The sequence below is a fragment of the Centruroides vittatus genome, unplaced genomic scaffold (assembly GCF_030686945.1).
Source record: "Centruroides vittatus isolate TY-2023 unplaced genomic scaffold, ASM3068694v2 scaffold_2342, whole genome shotgun sequence".
In the NCBI taxonomy this organism is placed as follows: domain Eukaryota; kingdom Metazoa; phylum Arthropoda; class Arachnida; order Scorpiones; family Buthidae; genus Centruroides; species Centruroides vittatus.
Genome location: NW_027122688.1, coordinates 765972 through 789022, shown reverse-complemented (window position 1 = coordinate 789022; position 23051 = coordinate 765972). Strand labels below are relative to the sequence as shown.

General features: G+C 33.2%; 1 protein-coding gene across 1 annotated transcript in view; it reads left to right on the top strand.

Moving 5' to 3' along the window:
- LOC136987494 (mucin-6-like) overlaps positions 1 to 23051 on the top strand; it is a 294367-nt gene that overhangs the window by 55244 nt on the left and 216072 nt on the right. The window contains exons 16-27 of the mRNA XM_067285227.1: positions 510 to 819; positions 2975 to 3139; positions 4985 to 5231; positions 10389 to 10577; positions 12512 to 12640; positions 13442 to 13701; positions 15434 to 15615; positions 15694 to 15893; positions 17835 to 17965; positions 18752 to 19037; positions 19113 to 19387; positions 22016 to 22060. Coding sequence (XP_067141328.1) covers positions 510 to 819; positions 2975 to 3139; positions 4985 to 5231; positions 10389 to 10577; positions 12512 to 12640; positions 13442 to 13701; positions 15434 to 15615; positions 15694 to 15893; positions 17835 to 17965; positions 18752 to 19037; positions 19113 to 19387; positions 22016 to 22060 — 2419 coding nt within the window. The remainder of the gene's footprint in view (positions 1 to 509; positions 820 to 2974; positions 3140 to 4984; positions 5232 to 10388; positions 10578 to 12511; positions 12641 to 13441; positions 13702 to 15433; positions 15616 to 15693; positions 15894 to 17834; positions 17966 to 18751; positions 19038 to 19112; positions 19388 to 22015; positions 22061 to 23051) is intronic.

Sequence of the window (23051 nt, the reverse complement as noted above, 5' to 3'; positions counted from 1 at the left end):
AGTACGTAACAATACGCATGATGACTTGGCTACTATCATAAACTTAGTTTTCATTCTCTATATTTTAAGACATAGTATTAGTGATTTGAAATTGTTTAAAAATTACATCCGACTATCTAAAGTTTGTAGAAATAAATTACACTAAAAACATTACACAGAATTATTTCTTATGCAGTGTTACATAATGAAATAAAAATAATTTCGAAAATAAACTGATATCAATCACAGGATTAGTATACAAAATATTTATGAATTTAACAGTTATGACACTAAAGGATTTTGCTTTGTCGAAAAAGTTGCTAATTAAACAACAAAAGATTTAAAAACAACTTCTTCGTGATAATTAAAATTCATAAATGATATAGAAATAAATATTTATAAACTCCGTATCACTTATTTCTTACGAATGAATTATAACATATGATAATACAAATGTACTATAAATTTTAGTTAATTATCATTTATCATTACACGTATAAAAGCGAGACGTTTGTTGTATTATTGATTAGGTGGATATGCCCAATGGTCTTACCGTGTTTTGGGATAAAATGAATCGTATTTATATCGACGCCATGCCAGATTTATACAACAGATTATACGGTTTATGCGGTGTTCTAAACGGCGACGTTAGCGACGATTTATTTTCAAGATTTGGAGAGAAAGAAACCAATATAGAGATTTTCGCCGGCAGCTGGAAAGACCCAACAGTTGAGTGTAGAGAAATTATGCTAAATGTTAAAGATTTTTGTAAAAGTGATGAAAAGAGGTTACAGTTGGCCGAAAGAGCTTGTTATCCTATTCGTATGGATACATTTGCAGGTAGGTTACGATATACTTTTCTACTTTTCACTGGAAATTATATTTAACTATTTTATAAAGCCGTGGATAGCGACCGATTTACGGATAATTACTTGAAAATTGAGACATACGAAAGTATTATATACGAAAAATATGATTTTATAAATAACGATAATTAACTTGTATCACATACCTTGGGTGATTTTACACGAGACATTTTCAAACTGTTTTAACGTAGAAATGGTTTATTTTCCACATTTATCGCTCTACGTATATTCTTTTGCAACTTTAGGTTTTATAGTAATAAAAGGAGATTTATATTGCTTTATTGCTTTAGGATAGATTTCCAGTTTTTATACGTTTGGGATCATACAGACACCGTGGTACCTTTTGTGTTACATACCATGTAAAGTAAAATTTATGTTATTTTTTATAATAAAACTTTATTTAAATATTAATTACTTGTATGGCTCGTTAGTTCTTCTAATGTCACATTAACTTCGCTTTTGTTTTTGTATGTATTATTAGTTTCTTGCTATTGTATAACGTTCTACTTAATGAACGGAATCATATATATTAGTGATGTTAGATGGACAACACTGAAAAATATTTTACTATGGGTTATGAAAATAAACAAGTTAGATAAAATAGATGATCGACACGACTATATTGCTAACCGGATGTACAGCAGAAAGACACTACTAATTTGAGGGGGAGAACATATATTTTAAATTAAATTAATTAAAAATATGAATTAAAATTGTAACCCGGCATTGTGACGATGTTTACTCAAACGGATAATTTGAAAACATTATACAATTGATGATGTTAAGAATAACGAAATACTGTATATGTTTAAATAATATATAATATTATTTGTCATATTATGTTTGAATATCTATTTAAACACCGGGTGTATATATGTATCAGAGGTGGGCAAGTAAGAGTTGTGTGGGAGCCGAAATGTAGCTTTTGCAAAACGCATGGGCGCCGCAGTTCTGTACTGCCGTGGCGGATAGTATGGTAAGGCTGGGAAGGATAGCACTTTCAGCAAGAGCCGATGGAACTCAAAAAGAGCCGCATTTGCTTATGCCTGGTATATATAGTGGATAACATTAAGAATCCAACTTTATAGACAGTTCTCTACTTAGAGATTATGATAATATTATCGCTGTTTTAAAGAAATTTGATTTTCTAGTGTAAATTTTAGACGAACCACAAAATTGAGTTATTTAGAAAAAAACAGAAGTAAATGTAAATATCAATAGATGTTTAGGGCTCCGTCCCACACCACTGTCGTTTTTACTGTGGCCCTCGTGTAGTCCCTTGGAGGTGGTAAGAGTCAAGAATAAATAGAAACGAAAGGTTAGAGCCTTATTTGTCTTGTATTTGTTTACTGGTTATTTTTTTTGGAATATTTTTACTGTTATCTTTATTTTATTCCAAAGTGTTTGCTCAGTACTATAATACGCTTTTTGTTTAGTTTCGTATACACTTGTGAGCACTATATTGACTTTTTTATTCCTAGACTCATTACACAGTGTAATTAGTCTTGGAACAAAGAAGCCAATATAGTGCTCACAAGAAAGTTTTCGTTAGATTTTTAAATTGGTTAACAAAAATTACTGATCGTTAAGAGGAAATCCTCTATACTAGTGTATTTTTTCAGTTTCTATTCTAGATCGAAATCAATTAACTGAACGAAATTCACTTTGTAAACACACAGTTATGAAAATTTTTTGCTCTTTGTAAAAGAAACTTTAAAATATGAACGTATACCTGTAGGTTTTATTACTTCTATGTATCTTTATTTACGCATTATGTGAATGAAATTGTTTAGGGTATAATGTTAGGTTATTTTACTCTGCATTATTTAAATTGTCGTGTTGTATCAATACTGATTAGTATCCTGTCACTCGCATCATTCTAATGTCACATCCGGATTTGTTTAAGGAATGACTGTAAATGTTTACATGTATAGTTTAAAATGAATTTGTATCATTTCCACTCCAAATTCTTTACACAAACCTACGAGACATCCGTTACATTTGATATTAAGAGAGTTATTTATTATTTGTGAGTAGTTCGTATTTATTTAACAAATTACAAATATTATTATTAAACTGTTATTATGTTGCTATTTCTTGGATTCTAATACAAACATCATTTTTCACAGCCTGCCATATATCGGTTGACCCCGATGTTTACTATAGGGAATGCGTCGAAGACATGTGTTCTTGCTTGAGGGAAGATTGCTACTGTTCCGCTATTGCAAATTATGGCGTAGCCTGTGCTAGAAAAGGAAAAACAGTCAAATGGACACAAAATATTCCTTCCTGCGGTAAGAAAGTTTTATTTTTATTACAGATTAAAAACTTGTTTGTTGATGAAGCCTTCTAATTTAATAGTAGGGAGAGTTTGTTTTCTCAGTGAACGTGGATACGCGCTGATTGAACTATTTTTACGTGTTCCCATCGGAATATAATCGTGAAACGAAATTTCACATCAAAAAATGGAATTGTAATTTAAGAATTGTCAATTCGCTTGCTTTTTTTCGTGATAAATGATAAAATTATAATAGGTTGAGTCGAAGGAAGTTACGTTTATTCCCGAAATAACTTTTAAACGTTACGACGAAAATTAACTTTCCCATGGAAAAGGAAACAGTTATGTATTAGAATTTTATAGCAGAATTTCACCATTTTTAGCAACCAAGTCAAGCAGAGAAAAGTCAAGAACTAGGTTTTCTAACGTAACGTTTACTTTGCGGTTCTAAAGTATTGCATGTTGCTGACTTCATACGAATCAGCAAAATGTAACCGTAGTATTGTAGATGCAATGTATAAAAGGGTGTAATGTATTACCGAGAAGTAGTGATAAATATAGAAGAAAAGTAAGAGCTACAAAATTATGCCCTCTGCAATTTATTCTTAAGTGACAGGCGTATACAATACGATGTTCGAAGATATATAAACCTGTCCGAGTATACGTTTCTAGAGAGTTGATAAACATAAATTAATGTATACATTGTATTTACAGTATTTGTATTTCGTTACGTACCACACTTTTGGCTTTAATGACAGCACAAATCCTGCAGTATGCTGTCAATAATGCTTCGAATAACATCACGACTAATGTTCTGGATCCAGTCACGGACAATCACTTTTTCAGCTCCCGTTCTGCGGAATAGACTGCTTACTGGGCTGCAGTTTGAAAAACATTGTAGACCTGTAAATTTCCACTGTCGTCCGTTTGTCCGTCAGTCAGGTTGTCTGCCTGTATTTCCTTAATCTCGAGAACGACGTTAAATAGATGAATGTCGAGATCAGATGTGTAAAGTATCTATAGTTTATATATGTGTTTGCATCGAAAGTTTATATAAACTATATATAAAGTTTCGATGCAAATCGGAAGTCACGTTATTTGAATTCAAATTTTTTTTTCTCGAAAGGAGTTAACTTGGTTGCTGTATTAGCATTTTCATTTGGTCATTAAAATAGTTTTAAACCCTGTTACTATGATTGGAATTAATTTCTATATCTTTGTAATAGGCAAATTTACACTTTATAAGTACGAAAAGAATTTTCCAGTAATTTTTTATATTGTTTATAATGCTTCTCATTACACGAGATGTGTGAAATGAAAGTAAAATGTGGTTATTATGTCACATATATTGTTGAAACATTCGAGAACTGTACATTGAAACGCTCTTGTTGAAAGCAATAATTAGATCGAGATTCACAAGTAGGGTTCAAAGAAAAAGTTTCACATTTTTTCGAAATAATAGAAACTTTCGACGTCAGTGTTTTAAAATTTGTACCGAGAGCTGGTTTAAAGCATTCATTTTCTATGCTAATTTGTTATATCACTTGTTCCGATATGCACCGCTGTAGATTAGAACACGTTGCAACGCCTCTCGTCATAGTCTCCTCGCAGTTAAAATATAAGCGTCGTTAATAAGGCCGCATCACGATTGTGACCGACACGTGCAATATGGCTTTAACTGGTGCGAACGATTCGAAAAGCATTCAATCGTTATAAACTCGATATAACGGTCTATCTGAAACGTAATTAATTATATGTTTATAAATAATATACGAATTAGGCGTTATATTATTGTTACTACTAAAAAATTTTGAAAGTTAAAAGAGTATAATTAACAATGTCGTTTTATTTTCACATTTAGCCTCACAGTGTTATTTACGCCAGACCTTCGACGACTGTACAGATCCTTGTGAATATAGTTGCGCGTCGCTAGCCATGTCAAAAGCCGTACGTGCCTGTACCAAAAAGTGCGTACAGGGATGCACTTGTCCAAAAGGCAATACGTTGAACGTGAACGGAACGTGCATTCCATTTCAACAGTGTCCGTGTCTTTACAACGGAAAACAGTATCACGAGGGTGAATCTATTCAAGTGGAAGGTGCTTCATGGTAAGATTCCGTTTCATATATTGTAACATGCTTTTTATTCTGTCAAATAGGCCTATAAAAGCTTTTTTTTAAAGAGAGGACGTAAAAATTGGTAACCAATCTAATGAATAATACAACTAGATCTTCTTTACAACAATTCGTTGTATAAGTTTTCCAAATTTTATTACATAAAGTCTCCACGAGTAAAGAATATAAAAATTGAAAAAACATATATGGAATCCACCGTGTGTTTTTTTTTTTCAAAAGTTGCATTAAATCAAAAAATGTATACTGATATGTTATTTCTTATTTTAGCCAGATCGTAGGCGTGAATACAATTTTGATCACAAATATCTGTTTTGGATTTGAATGGAATTGTTCTAGTAAAAGATTAGTCATAATATAGCCCATATTTTTCCCGTTTTAAAACGTATCCAGTATATTACAATAATATTAGTGTTATTTGTGTTAAAACATCACGCAGGATATAAACGTGAAGTCGAAAATTGCACGTATAGTCAAATAAATTAACATTTAGCAAAAAACAAGATTTTCTAATACAAACGTGTTCGATTTCATGTTTTTACGTCATACCAATGGCAAAACTATGCCTCTGTGCGGTGTAATAGTTTCGATTTTCAGAAAATTAAACCAAATTTCAGTAAAAGCGTGTAGTAATTACCAAGAAACTTGTATCCAACAACTATTAGCTATCGTCGTAAGGTTAGCCGCTGTGTTCGAAAATAAAACATAACATCAAATATCGATCTTTAAACGTCCGCCTAACTAATACATATAAAATAACTAATTTCATGAAAAAGTATTATAGCATATAATTACTCAGTATGATTATATTAATATTTTATGGCGATTAAACGCAATTCCCCCGAAACGACCAGAAAATTTGCGACTATTACAACGCCAGGGATGTTTTAACATTCGCAATCATTCACTTAAAAGAGCGTTATCCAATTTATTCCCCGCAGTGGCATGTAATGATTTTTTCTCTACTCGGTGTCGATTAACCTTGAAATGGAAGTGAGTTTGAGTCATTATAACTCGTAAAAGAAGAAATAATAAAGCCGAAGGAATCTTTGAATTTTGTTTTTTAAAGATTTTAAAAATTACCTTTAAGAGATTCCGTTTTCATACTACCAGCAAGATTTTAATCTTACTTTGCGTATATTGGTGTATACACATACGAAATAATCTTATAATATAATCGAAATTGGGATAATAATATTAATAATAACTTTCCCTGGTTACCACTTGGTTGTGGTGGGAGAGCCCACTAATTTTACTGATCCGTAGGGCAATGAAGGCTCGAGCACAAGCTCCTAGTAGGGACACCCATGCCAGTAAGGTCTATAGAGAGAAATGAAGCTAAGAGTGACCACACCCACATTCTGTGGAGATATTTATCATGATATTAACCAGATCAAAGTGTGATACCGGCTCGGACGTCGCTCTGGGTTAACAAGGTCCGCGTTCGTGGGTTAGACAGAGGCTCACGTTCGAAAAATAGGCCGCAGTCTACCTTAGTTACCGGTGGCGAAAGCAGCACCGGCCCAAGCATGGCTACTGCAATGCCCTCAACAGATGTGAGGAACCAACCTAGCCTTGGTGTTTTTGTGGCAATGCGTCCACAGACCACAAAGGCTGGAAAACCACGCCAACGGATGAAATGGACAGTAGAAATGAACGAGTTTATTATCCGTACACCATCACAAAACTCGAAAAAAACACGACAACGTACAGACAACAAATACATCATAGATTTACACAACAATATCCTCACCTCACTGTCACCGAACAAAGGATTGTTGATCAAAAAAGAACAATTATACACAACATCCTTATCCCACAAACTTATCAAACAACAGGTTGCTGATCAAATACATAAACAGACAGAAACATTTAACATTATTAGTGAAGATCACGTAACCTGTCAGGATAATCCAGCAACAAGCATTGATAATAACACACACACAACAAGTACCACTAATGATACTACAGACACTTCGTCATCCATCACTGATAACATAGACATAGATTTAGTTAATACGCTCTCACTTATATTTCAGGAAACACTCACTAAATATACAGGCACAGATCCCACACAAAGACCACGAATACCAAAAATCAACACGTCAAACTTAGTAGGAAAAACACTAAATTATGTAAACATTCACTTACTACCACACTACATTCATTCAATTTCTACACTCTCAGTCATTCATACATTAGTTTATGCTGGGACAGTCACAGTAGTGACATGCCATGGACTGAAAATACAATCGCAGACAGATACACACAAAACAGTTCTATCACAAGCCTGCCTGGCAGAGAAGAATAGAACAGAGTGAACAATATCAGACATGAAAAAACAACACAGTTTACACTGTCACATTTCATGTGCATGGACGACATAAAATTTTATGCATCCACACAAAAACAACTTCATCAACTCCTACAAATAAATGACATTAGACAGTAATTATGCAGGCTGACACAATACACTAAAAACAACATAACAACATAACCCAAATTAAAGAAACAACTCAAAAACATTTTCAAGAAAATCAAAACACACACAAAACACGAACATCGCAACACACACATTACAGAATGCATCGATACACTAAAACAAAAGCTCGCAGCCAAAGCACGTAGACTCAAATGACACAAAACATGTTCACTACGAAAACAACAAAATAAATTATACACAAACAATAAAAGACTCTTCTACAGACAAATCAGTACCAAAACAAACACTAATACACAGCACAGTGGCACATCAACAGAAGAAGAATTCACAACTTACAGGTCTTCTCTTTAGTTCCGTGCTGTTACACACAATGCTGATGAAGGCTGGATCGAGGTGGAGAACAAAAACTTGCATAACCAAACAAACTATACAAACATGTTGAAGAACACGACATTCTCACGGAACAACAAAAAGGTTGCCGTAGAAATCACAGGGGATGCAAAGAACAGTTACTCATAGATTCAGTCATTCTACGGCAAGCACGCAAACAACACAGAAACATACACATGGCATATATAGACTACAGAAAAGCATTCGACAGTGTTCCACAGGCTGCTACATATTTTACACATGTACAAAATACGTCCATTGCTCATTGCATTCTTCCAAAACACTATGCAGCACTGGAGAACAACGCTACGGGTTAGTAACACTTCCATACACACAAACCAAATATTCATTAGGCGAGGGAATTTTTCAAGGAGATTCCTTGAGTCCTCTGGTTCTGCTTAGCCCTGTACCCATTATCCAACATGCTAAACAACAGGCAACATGGTTACAATATCAGACATGAAAAAACAACAGTTTACCTTGACACCTCTCTGTACATGGACGACATAAAACTTTACGCATTCACACAAAAACAACTTTATCAACTCCTACAAATTACACATTCTTACACCAAGGAAAGACAAATGGAGTTTTGCGTAGAAAAATGCAAAACACTTCACGTAGAAAAAGGAGTCCTGAAGAAAGAAATTGAATCCATGGACAGGGCGAGTTCTACAAGTATTTAGAATTCCAACAGGTCAAACTAACATACACAATAAAACAAAGATTAATTAAAGAATACCAAAGTAGGTTAAACGCTATTCTCCGAACACAGCTAAATGCAAAACACACAGTTATAGCAATAAACACATATGTCATCCCAGTACTCACATATTCTTTTGGAGTTATATATTGGACTCGCACAGATCTCGAGCAACTCCAAAGTAAACAAGAACAACACTTACTAAGCATTAACAATATCACCCGAAATCCGCCACAGAAAGATTAACCCTTCCACGTAAATATGTCGGACGTGGTCTGATTGACATAGTTAACCTTCACTACGAACAAATACAGTCACTGCGAGAGTTTTTCTACAGAAAACAAGAAACATCACAGTTACTTAAAGCAGTAACTCTAGCAGACACAAATAACACATCATTAAACTTACACCGATGTCGTACAGACACGACACAACATGTTATATAAAAAGAATAGATATCGTTAAGTAATCGTGGGCACAAAAGGCACTCTACGGCAGACATCCTTACGATCTGGGCCCAAGATTTTGTTGACAAAACTGCGTCAAACAGCTGGTGAGCTCGGGCATGCCTTTTTGGGGAGACGGAAGGATTCATGATTGCCATACATGATCAGCTCATAAGTACTAAAAACTACAGAAAACACATACTCAAAGATACAACATCACATGCAGAAAATGCTAGAAACTATACAACACATCATTTCTGGTTGCAAGCTCTTGACACAGACAGATTATTTACATAGACATTATCAAGTAGCAAATATAATACACCAATAGCTTGCAAACAAACACAAATTATTACACATCCACGATCCACACTACAGGGTGTCCCAAAAGTCTTTTTCAAAATAAAAAGATCAATATTAAAATAATGTATTAGTTTAACCTTCCGTATGCCTGATGAAGAAAATTTCGCCGTGAGCCTGGTGGAGTCCAGAAGACCCCGAAATAAAACACTACATTATATAGCCTGTTAGTATATATATATAATAGATTTATAAAGACGTATTTAAAATAAAACAATCATTGATTTACGTGAAATATTTATTCACACGACTACATAACAAAAAACATTAACTTTTTCTGTTATAACAAAAATAAAAACTTTTTTCTATAGAAATCATGACGTAATATAATTATAACCTTAGTATTTTGGCTTCGTTTTAATGGCACATAATATAATTATTTGTTATGGCATAAAAATTAATCTTTTTCAGTTAAAATGTGTAGAATTTATTAATTAATTGGTAATTAAAAATTATATTAAAATTTTAAATTAGGTTAATTAGATTAACAAGTTAAGTAAATTTATATTATATAACTTATTATTTAAACATGTGGTAAGCCATCAAATTATTGAATCAGTAATTTTTTCAGCGTGTATAGAAATAAAAGCGTAATATTGAGATTGGTTGGAATGTTAACTTTTATTATTACGGCCAACCGTACGTTTAAATACTGCACAACGAAAAGTATTAAGTACTGAATTAGTATATGAAATTTTGTTACCCATAATCACTTTCCTTCCTAATATACTGTAAATTATGTAATACTTTTGTGTACGACACGAATTAAAAAAGTGTAAATTATTTTTTAGTATATGTCTAGCAGAGCATTGGGAGTGTGTGGGCGAGCAGCAAAATGTAGTGGCTTTCGCTGATGCAGTCAAGTGTAACGACGATTTGAAAATTCCGAACAATGCAACGAGTTACACAACTGAGGATCTTAAAGATCTTTATTGCTACGGAGTTGCAACCGACGAGGAATATACCAGCGAACCTTGCAGGTTGGATATGAACATTTTATTATTATTTTTTCTGTTAAAAGCAAACTAGTTTAAATTGGAACAATGTAACAAGCGCGAGACGGATATTTCCCTGGTGGGTGAAGTGACTATGATAGCCTCTCTCTTGTTGATATATGTCTGATATTCTTCTATCGTCAACAAAAAGTAGTTTCTAAATTGAATTTTAAAAATCAGTCGAAAACGCCGGATTGGTCGAGTTACGAATTGCTTAATTTAAAATACTTAATGAACCATCAACACTTGATGCTGAGAAATGTTTATTGAACATTAACGCTTTATTAATTAAACGTAAACACATCGAGTAATTTGGACTAAAGGTAGGCGATTATTATAAACGTAGGACTGGTTAGATATTCGTCCCCAGTGGGCGCAGCCAGTCGGGTAGCAAATTGGCCGTTGTCCTCACGTTGAACAGGAGTTAGGTACTGGCGAGTTTTGAATATTCAAAAAGGTTTAAATTGCAATTATCTAGTATGAGACAGGATGACGATCTAATTCCTACTTTTAATACCAATTAAGTATTACTTATTTATTCAATTAGCCATTCTACGGCCGACGAATCCAGCGTTATCATTCGAATAGTGAATATTAACTCGTCTTTTTTTCTTTTTCATAGAATAACAGCGTGTAAAATAACCCTGACTGTCGGATTTATTTGTATGTTAAATCCGATGTATTTATTGGATTTATAGCCACTGTTATGATTTTCAAACCAAAAGTTCGAAAGACTTTTCTGCCGTTGAGAAAAACAGGAATGAAATATCATCGAAAGTGTCATTCTGTCATTGAATATGTTAAATTTATGATATATTGAAATCGTCAGAAGCATTTAGTAAAATTAATAAATACAACGAAACCTGCTTAATTCGAACCGGGATAACTCGAAATATTTTTTTTTTCGGTTAGGTTAGTATGAGGTTAAATCAAAAACCAAAATACACGTTACATAAAAGTGGTTATCTCGAACGAGAAAAATTTTATTTTATGAACACTCCGGAATTTTAATATAAATAAATGTTTTAATGTTCGTATATCTAACAAATTAATCAGATACTATAAAGCGCGGGAATAACGTACGACTGAAAAAATTATGTAGTTGGGACGGCGGCACCCATAGAGCGGCTTTGTCCCCAGTACCGTAACTGCCGTTAGAATCCATTTTTCTCGAATATATCTTTGTGTTTTATTTGATTGCCGATGTATTTCGACTTGCCTAAGTAATTAATAAATGGATGTTTGATAAATTAATTTAAGAAAACGATTACAGTAAAATTCTATGTAAAAATTTTAATGTTTGAAGCGAAATTTTAAAATTATAGCAATGGTAGAGTAGTAGGTTTGTGATAAAAATTTAAATAAACAGATCTATTGTAGGCACTTTAAATAATTTCTTATAAACACTTAAGAGGGAACGGATCCACTATTCGGGGAAGCATTTCTTCCTTGCTTATTTTAAGCACTGGATGAAGCGTTTTAGAATTTCTGGACACAACAACGAGAGGTTGACATCGACACAATGATTTTACGTGGTAAGACTCGGGGAAATACCGTGTGTGTACCCGTAGTTTATTATGGGTCATCGGCAAATCCACGCACGAAATCTTGATTTTTAGCACAACCTCCGTAACTCTTTATAACACGAAGTCCGAATCCCCCCACCGATTCCAGTTAATCAGGTTCTACTGCATTTTGTTCGTAGGATGTTTATCGCATAAACATTTATTACGATTTCAAGCTTTAGTTATTCTATTACAGAATTTAAACATAAAGTACTGTACGTCTGTAGCTGTTTCGGTTATGGAGTAGATGGAAAGTATAGAAATTCCAAAAGTCTGAAATATCCCAGATCAACGAAAAATGTTATTTAACTTATATTTTGTACTTGAAATTTACATTAATTGTTTCCCCCGCAGATGTAAGAATTCGTATTCCATGGATAGGGAAACTAAGAAATGTTCGCAAGGTTGTACGGGTTGTATGTTTTACGGAAGGAAGCTGAAGCCGGGAGATACGATTTATAAACATTCCGACTGCAAAATGTGGTAATTATTTTTTGTCAAATAAATAATTAGGAAATATACAATACAGTATTTATATAATTAATTTTATTTAATTCATAGTCGAGCAATAATACTTTCTATTAGAGATTACAGTTTCCTGTCTGTCTACATACCTAACTCTCGATGTATGCGGTACTCGAGTTGCAAGAATTCTGTTTAATGCGGTCCTAAAAATGCGTTAAGATATTGTTTTTCGCCATAGAATTTCCGAGTTACGCGGTATTCAAAAATATTCATTAGTATTTTATTCTGAAAGTGAATACTTTCATTAATAAATTAATATAAATGAATTTCGAAAATGAATTTTACCAAACAGCCCGTTTGGCCCGTTTTACGTCCGTTTTACAAAAAAGACCACGCGTGGAATGACATCATCATTAGAAAGCTCTATAGGCCGATTAGGATAGGAGGTTGACGTGTACGCGAATTGGTGAATTAACACGTCATACCTGGTGAACGGGATTTCCCAGCCGTAGCGGTAATGATTATTATTGGATATCACGTGACTGACTGCATTCTACGAAAAATCTTTTCCGTCGGCAACCCTTTCTTCAAACTTCTCCAATATCGGTAATGGCGGAAGACTGACGTCGAGAGGATAAAATGATGCCGGAATTAGATCTTTAAGGCGCACGAAGGAAACAATTTTTCGGTAAACCCGAAAACTTTTAACTTTCGGAGGTGCGATGCGTTGTGGTTGTTTATAGAAATTTCTATGGGTGGTAAGTGCCGCGTCTTGATACTCAGGTTTATCTTAATTACAATTTGTGGTTTCTTTTGTAGGAAGTGCAGTGAAGATAAGAGTATGGGCGTTTCGGAAAAAGACGTGACCGACGAGTATTCTGAGACCATTTGTTTTAACAGTCCGTGCAGGGTTTGGGGTCAACAACATGTTTTTCCCTTTAAGAAAGAGTTGTTCTATTTCGATAAGTCGACATGCTTCTATTATTTGCTAAAACATGACAAATATTCTATTGCTTATAAAAATATTCATTGTCCAAAGAGCGATATTGTCTGCGGCGTGGAAGTGGAATTTCAAGTAGGTAAGGAATGTTTGACATTGTAATGGCGCATTTTTTTTTTTTATTTGTGGTTTAAGGCCCTTTACCACTCAAAGAGAGTATAAAAAGGCCCCTGTAATGGCGCATTTATTAATCTGTGGTCAGCCGCTACGGGACGGGTGCCGGCAGGCAGATTTAACTTAACAAACATTATAACTATGTTTAACGACGACTCACATTAAATAATTAACTCTTAATTTAATTAATTATCTTTTCGTACGTATAAAGTTATAAACCCACAGTATGTCCTAAATATCTATATAGGTTTCAAAAATTACGCCCACGTAGCTCAGTGTGGTAGAAATTTTTCATACGTTTTATTGGTCCTTGGGCTCAAAAAAGGTCGAGAAACGCTGTTCTAATCAAATTAATTTACATTGGGTGTAGACGGTCCGTTTAATTATAGAATGGACAAATGAAAACTTTGAACATCGGTAAATATTATTCATTCAAAGGCAAGAAACCAAATTCACTTCGTGCTCATGTGGTTTAGAAAACGTCAGAGAAGAAATATTTGTAGAAACTGTAGAAGTAACAATACTGTTTTTGCAGTGTAGGAATTTATTAAGAGAAATTCTTTGAATCGTTTTAAAGGTTGCCCGTCGCGTACTCTTTGGCAAAAGAGCGTTGCGTAATTTTTAAGATTTGTGTAATTAAATCGGAACGACTCGCGTTTATACTATTCATTTTGGCTTTGACGTGTGTATGGATTTTTCTATCTTCGATTTGTTAATTTGTGCAACGGTTTACAGGACAATAAAAAAATAAAAAGTTTAGAAGATAACGGCGTCGATTATAAATTGAAAATTTTGAAAATTATTAAATTATGTAGAGTTTATGTGATTTCTTCCACTTCCTTAGTCATTTTCAATTAGGACCTAGCCAAAAAACGTAAAAATGTTCCCCGCACAGCGGCCATCAGTCTCATTTATTTCGGTGAGAGAAAAAAGGCAAACGGCTTGGTTCTATATAATGTATCTCAGTCATAAACGAATAGGTTGTCTTACTGTTTAGAGCTAATGTTTTTTTCCCATTTATTTCTAACACTTTTGATAAATATTTCTGTATTTCGGCACAGACAGAGTTTAGAGAAATCAGAAACACGCCGCGTTTTAAAGAATTGAAAACTCCTGAGAATATTCTAGCAAATGGTTTTCCAGAATATTCCAACTTAATTTGTACATAATAATAAATCACATTTTCAATGAAAGAATTTCGTGAAATGATAATAGGTGTAAAATAAATTTCAAAAATAATTTCTATATAATCTATATAAACGTATCTATTCGTAAAATTCTATTTAAAACATTACTACATATTTTTTTACATTTTTAACAATATAAAAACAAAAAACAGGTTGCTGAAACTAATTTTATAATCATTCTGTTCAACTTGAAAGAGAATAGCAAGGTTGAGGAAAGTCAGTGAAATCACGCTCGACGTTCCAAACACCATTGCCAAATTTCTAGGCTTACAGGAAAGTGGGGCCGAACGTCCGACGTACGCGTTTACGCGTTAAAAATTCGGCCTCAACATCACTAATGTAATGAAAGAAGAAACGTAAGCGACTTAATTAAACGCTTTTTGATTGCGTGGATTAAATTTTTTAACCTGTAGAATTGTTAGCTGTGTGCTGTTATAAATTAAAGTTATTTTTCGGTGCCAAATGTAGTTATCTGGTGCCAAAAACGATATAAAATATGGTTTTTTTCAGAAAACGAAACGGTGCATCTTCCAAAAGTTTTAAATTCGACAGAACAGAAAAGAGAGCATTTTGTCGTGTACGAAAAAGGAATATGGATATTTGTACACAGCGACAAACAAATAATACTTGCCTGGGATAGAGGAACGAGAGTTTACATATACGTAAACTCTGAAAATCTGAATTCTGATCCGGTAAATATACCGAAATACGAAAAATTTCTGCCGCGTTTATTTCAATGTTTTAATTTCTTACTTGTATTTTTGGTACAGGTATTAGATGGATTGTGTTACGGAAATGCTGAAAAAACAATTTTGAAAGATGCCGATTGTAAACGTATGTCTGGAAATCGCAGCAACGAAGATAATATCGATATTACCAGGTCTACAAGGGAACAATGTCGAATATTAGATGAAAAAATATTCCAAGATTGCAAAAAGAACTTACCTACGTTCAGTAGTTTAAAGGATGTGTAAGTATAACGACATTACTATCATAACGGGTGTCTAGTGTACGGGGAAGATTGGCAGCAGCGGAATAATGTGAATGTTCGAATAGTTGATGCTCGAAATATTCGGAAGTTGTACGGAGTTTATAAAAAGAATTGTTCGGAAATTTTTACCCGTCTCTTTATGTTTAAATGAAATATTTTGCATTTTTTTATTTACATTTAATCCCTCAATTATTGCACTGGAACCACGATTTAGTTTGACAGCGATTGGCTAAAAGTGTATATCACGGATGGCCGAACACGCCCGATAGACTGTTAGTATGGTTTTCCATTTTTCAGAAAGTACAATTCTGTTCTCTGTGTCAAATAATACTACCCGAAGAGGACAGTTATATACTGCCGAAAATACTCGTTTATATAAATTCGTTCTGTAACGTCGAAAGGCAGTTGTGTCTTTAATTCTGTATTGTTCCTTGGAGTGGAGTGTCTTTACATTTTATAGAGATTTACCAAATTATTGGACTTATTTAATGCAAATCACACATTTGTACTATTTTCATCTCTATTTTTTATAATATTGTTTAAGAAATGGAACTTTTTATGTAATACTTATTTTCTATTATATTAGAAACACTTCTAATAAATTTTTTTGTATGGCAATACAACTGGCCTCGCAACCCGAACCATCTCATTCACACACGTACAAAGTTCTGTCATCTACTCGCATTCATATCCCTTACTGGGGCACTTGAGAGCACTCACTCCAGGTGCACGGATGGCAATTAGCTTTTCCCTACTTTGTTTCACTGTCAGTATATAGCTGCCTTTTCACTTGTGTTTTAATTCTTATTTTCTGTCTTCTTTCTCAGTTTAAATTCGGTTATTCCTAGGAACTCTTAGCTTGGTTTCCAATTAGGATATGATAAGTTAGGTTAAATTACAGTAGATTAATGTATGTTAACTTTAGTCGTCTGGTTAGGTTCGTCCTAGGTTATGGTAAGTTAGTTTAGTCAGTGAATAAGTTAACGTTAAAAACAAAAAATAAACAAAATATGTTGGTTTCTTGCTCGTTTGTCACTGTCGGTCAGTTCGTCTCGTCTAGTTTGTCATTGTGTTCGTTTCCTGTTGTCGCTGTTGTCTAGCTGTTAAGTAGTATTAAGATTTGCGATCGCGTTTAGTTATATTAGTATTAAGTAGATACAAGTCTCTCTACTAACAGCCACTTCACTCATTAGATATTCGTGGCGGCAATCAATTATTGGTATTCGCTACACTCAGGTTTACTTTTAGACCCTTCGGGGGACTATGGTCTTGTAGCATTAAAACTGCACGCAAACATCAAACATAGAGGGTACTGCAGCCATATGTACGCCGTTCAGAGAGATCTTACCTTTCTCTACTGTCTATCTCCTCTCCCTCCTTTCCCCCTCCTTTCCCTTACCCTCGTTTCAGTCGGCCGTACACGAAGTGTACGGCCGATGTCTTTCTTGTATGTATGTGTGTATGGCAATAGTGTAAATGTAAGAAAAGTCAAGTTTCTACTACATTAGAGAATTGACAGACATTTTTATTAAAACATGGCATCGTAGCACATTGTTGCGAACACTAATTTAAAGAATGTATAAAGAGTAATCCGCGTCCTACAGAAATATTAATGGCTGTTAAGAGTGGTCGTACAAAATACTAATGTTCAATTTTAGCTTTTTAAATTTTATTATATTAAAAAGTTTTGATACAAAACATTACATAATAAACATAAATATTTGAAATGATTCTAAGAACAATAGTATTAATTTTTTGCGCGAGGCGTAATAATTTTTCAAGATACCGTAGATTTACCAAATGAAAATCCTTATTGAGGTTAGGTAATTTTTCTATTTAATTTCAACGTTTTCATTTGAATATAAGAAGAAATTTTTCGAAAAAATTAAAACTGAAATGCTTATTTTATTTTTTTTTTAGATGCGAAAAAGATGCCGGAATATGCTCGACCATGGATTTTTGTAAATGTCATTGTCACACCATATCAGTTATTGCTGATATGTGCAGCGACATGGGAATTAAAATAAACTGGAGAAATTCAACTTTCTGTCGTGAGTACAATATTCAGCACATTGTTATAATAAGAAATAATCCAATACAGTTTGTTTTAAGTTAACACATCTCGTGATTATACGTAACGTTTGTCTGTGCACGTGCATCATCACGAGTTGACTTTTCCGCGAAGTAATTGTAAGGTTGGACAAATGATGCCTTAAATATATAATATACGAAAATTCGTGAAATACTAAACTGAAGAACTGATTTCCGTTTTCACAGAGACTAGATATACTCTATATTAAAAAATTTATAAATGAATGTTTTGCCACTTTGAAGACATTTGGCCAGAGGATTCGAGTAAACATTCGTAGCCAAATTCATTGATCGAACAGAACCTATCTGCATAGAACACCGTTTTAATTCGAATAGAAATCGCGGCAACGATTTAGTAACGCCTACTTTCTCTACGGTTACTTATTTGGGGTGATCGTCATTTCCTCCTCACTGCTATTAATAAAGCATTTAAACATTTATCTACGAAAGTGCAATTTTTAAAAGCAATCCTTCCCCAGTCGGTAACCGATATTCTTTATAACGTATGTTGGCAAAAACCGAAATAAATGATTACGAATTAAGCGTGTATAGTTACTATCAAAAATATATAATAAATTGTTAATAGTTAATTTGTCGTTTGGCAAAATATCAGGCAGTTTTACACCCGAAATTCCTTTAATAATTTAACGTTTACTGAAAATTTAGTTTTTTAATCACAACGATTCAAAGTCGTAATGTTTTAAATTGGACGTTTTGTGTGGATAAAACTAATGACTTTTCTGTAGCCCTGGAAAATGTCGACGTGTGCAACTACACCGAAAGAATATCCGTCTGTCCCGAAGACGTCTGCGAGCCGGAGGCCAGAATCAAACATTACTGCAAATATTTACCGCCCGTCGAGGGTAGGGAAAAAGCGCATTGTTCGGACGGAAAGGTCAGAGTCAGTCACACCAACCAAACATGCGTCAGTAAGGACGACTGCAAAAAGCCTGGTAAATGTATCGTGAATGGAACTGCGTACGAGGAAGAGGAAATTATTCCCTTCGACCTGGCCACATTTTGTATAAACTGGTTCGAACTACACTTTTGTCAATTTTTCACCTCCTGATTTTTTTACCTTAATCGTTCGCAAATTTTTTCTTTCAGCACTTGTCGCAACATGCAATTGCAGAATTGTACGAAATGTGTGACGGAATGTATCGATGGCGCATACGACTTGGACGTTAACGCAACGGCGCTCGATTTTGCTAACACTGTGCGTTGTAATAGAAAGCACATTGCTTATGTTGATTGCTCCGGACCTGATATCCTGGAGAGTTATAAATGTACTATCGAAAACGTTCTCGATTGTTTTCGAACTGGGAAAGAAGGAAAGTCCGAAATATGCTATAAGCAGAGCTTCAAAATCCATTGTATTTGTGGTATGTACTCTTTTGACTTTTTTAAAATTAATATATTTGCACTCGTTTATAATTAAGGTAGAATATTAAAAATATAATTCGTTTACAAAAATATATTCCTATAGTTTCTATACTTTGTAGTAAATAACAATACAATCAAAGATTTACCCCTCCAATTTGTATGTGCGATCAAATCATCGTTTTTCTAAATTAAAAAAAATTTGTAATATATATGTATATAGAATACAACTTGATCTTATACAAAATATAGAAAAAAGCAAATAAACCGCTAAAATTATCTAAACTCTTTCGAATTCCTATATAGGATTTATATTTTTTACATTTTTCTACAATGTTTAATTCGGATGATTGATGTAAAACTGATTTTCCCGATTTCTGTATAAAAATAAAGATAAAAGTTTACTTTAAATACATCAAGCTGTTCTAATTTTTGGTTTTTGAAAAATGTCATACAGAAATATAAACAAAAAGAGTGTATGGTGCGGCGATGGCCTAGCACATTCATTTCCGTGTTTTCCGGGAACGTAACTTTGTCATGTGACACTGGTGACATTTCATCTATTCACCTGGCAGCAGAATTCTGTTCGTTGTGCAAGTGGAGTCAGGAATAAAGTGGCTAGAAAATCGAAACCTATTGGCGCGAACTTGTTGGGCTTGTCAACCACAATATTAGAGTAATACGCAAACTGCTTCAAAAGCAGAATGTATTACACCAGCTTACAAAATTTTTGTTCGTTTATAAATTATTATTAAAATATCTGAAGGCAGTTGGGTATTACATATATTATCATTTAGAGAAATTGTATTAAAAAGCAAAATTATATTCTTTTCGAAATTTTCGAAGAGTTCTTATCGAACATCTTTTTATCCATTATGACAATTATACATGTATATTGTTATCACTGCAGACCTGACATATCGCGATGTGTGATTATTCACAAAGGTAATATATTAGTTTTTGATAAAAGAATAAACATATAATTTGTACTAAACTAAAATTATAACAAGTTATATTGAATCGAATAATTATTTTATATTCAAAAACTATTTTATTGTAAGTCTAACAAACTACGTATCGTAACGATAACCTTATTTTATTTATTACATGTAATGTGAAATGCAGTAACGTACGTAATAGTGCTGCGATAACAAGTACTAAAATTTCAATGTATCGTGTTTTGTTACTGTTGTTAAAATATAACATTGAAAAAGTCAGAAATATTTTACATATGAGGAAATTGCATTATTTAAAATAATCGTTATTTCAAAACACACGGCTTAATGAATTTTGTGGAAGACATAACATTATTATAACCGCTTTGTATAATTTGCTTATTTTGTGAGCGGTTGACCACATTCATCGGAATTTGCTGTTTAAGCGGATACAAATTACAAAGTAATATAACAACTATCTTTAAATGTAATAATTATAATATTATTACTTAACAAAATCAGCATTACCTTTATCTCTGTCTAGTACGGGTCAGCTATAATGACTTTCATAGAAATTACACATAATACTGCTCAATTTCAATAATAATTACTTTACTTAGCTAAATATTTGAACTATCCGTAAATAAAAAATTTCACTTATTGTAATACTGTTTTGCAAATTCGATTTCGCTTAATACTATAACATCTGAATTCCAAAATTACTGTCATATTTAATATCTGTATAAACGATAGAAAACTTTAATGCCTTCAAACATATAAATTAAGTAATATATTATATTCATTATACGATGTTGAACTCATTTTATTACGCATTCCAGATGTTTTTTTTTTCACTTGCTCTTATCACATTATTACTATAACAATAATTATTGCGAATTTAGTGTTTTAAGATGAATGAATATATGGTTTACACCTGAATGACATAAGCTGAAAAGTTAAAAACTATACAAATAAGGAGTCATTATCATTAAAATGATATGTATGATATTGACTTAAAAAGCAAAATGCTATTTTACGAACAATTTGTTTGCGTTATAGATAATTGTTGACATCCTTGAAATCGATACGTGAAAAGTAGTAAAGATTTGGTAAAATGTATAAATATATTTTGTGCAGCTGTGAACAAGTGGTTGACGTTTACAGCGAATCTGCCATTTATGGAAAATATAGTCAGAAAAAATGTTGCTCGTTGTGCATCTATATTCATAAAAAACACATAAGAAACGAAATAGCGTATGTAGTATTCATTTTAATTTGACATTTAAAATCGTTAACGTGCTGCATTATACGAATACAGGTAAATTTAAATGAAAACGTTATATTTGTTTTGCACATGACAACTATAATACTTTAAATTAATTGCATAACAAACGACGTATTTATCGCAAAAACGTCACTTTCGTGTGTTCTAGGTCGCGTTTTTGTGAGCCTAAATGTTTGACAACGATAATCAGAACGTCCGAGGAATCATTCTCGACGTTATAAACGCCATTGTTAAACTTCCGGGCATACAGAAAGGCGTCACTAAAAGTTAGACGTTAAGGTATTCGCGATTAAAACCTCGGCCGCAACTTCTTTATAATAGTTATTCCTATTATGAAATATAAAGTCACGTACAATTTTTACATCACTAACATTCGAAGTACTGATAAAAATCTTTTTCGATATCTTCAGGTTCAACGACTTCATCTCCAACAACGAGTTCAACATCCTCGACAGGTAAGTCGTTTATTTTTCATCGTATGACAATTTGTAAGATTTTGTAAGTTTACTTATACATAAGAAAATTAAACGATAAAAATCTCAAATCAAGCACGTCGTGTGTGGCAAAAATTTCACTATGATCACTGTGTATTTTGTTTAAATAAATGTCATACGACATTACAGATTTTTGTCGTTGCAGACAACATATAATTAGTCGATGAAAAAAATTATAGCTTTTCTGTTATGTATAAATGGAATAGTGTATTTGTGCAGTTAAATATTGAATTGATATTCAAGGCATGGGTGATTTATGTTTATGAGAATGCGCACTCACGATGCTACATTATAAACTCATATTAGATAGTTAAGTTTTCACTAAAGCTTTGAGATATTGTAAAGGACATCAATGAGTTTAATTTTAACCAATGTTTTGTCATACTACTGCAAGTAAATCTGATCTACGCTTGTCAGACTCAAACAGTGTTCTTATCATAAACATTCCAATCGATTATAAGAAAAATATCTGTACTATGTAATTCTTTCGTCCGATGGCTTCTTCAATTTTTAAAAAAATTATTTTTAAAACGTAGTTCGCTCAAACGTGGACCACCATTTAGTTTTCTGTGCTTTAGACAATACAATCCTGGCGACCGACCTTGCTTTGTTGGCTACTAGCCGCCAAAACGCTAAAAAGTCCTTTAAAAAACATAAATTTTCCAATTAAAAATATAAAATTCTTAAAAATAGGAACCAGTGATATACGAACGTCTTTTTTGGCACCATCTAATCTTCTCGGGGTGTTTCGGCTTTTTATCCACGAAAAATAGAAGCTGGAGAATGTAGATTTTGAAAAGCTTCCCCCTTGTGACGATATTTCATAATTAAAATTTGTAATTCTTTCGTCCGATGGCTTCGAGTAGTAGTTTCGCTTGTTTTTTTACATATAATAACAATATGATTTTTATATCCAATAAACAATCATGTTACTTATTTGATTTTTGATTAT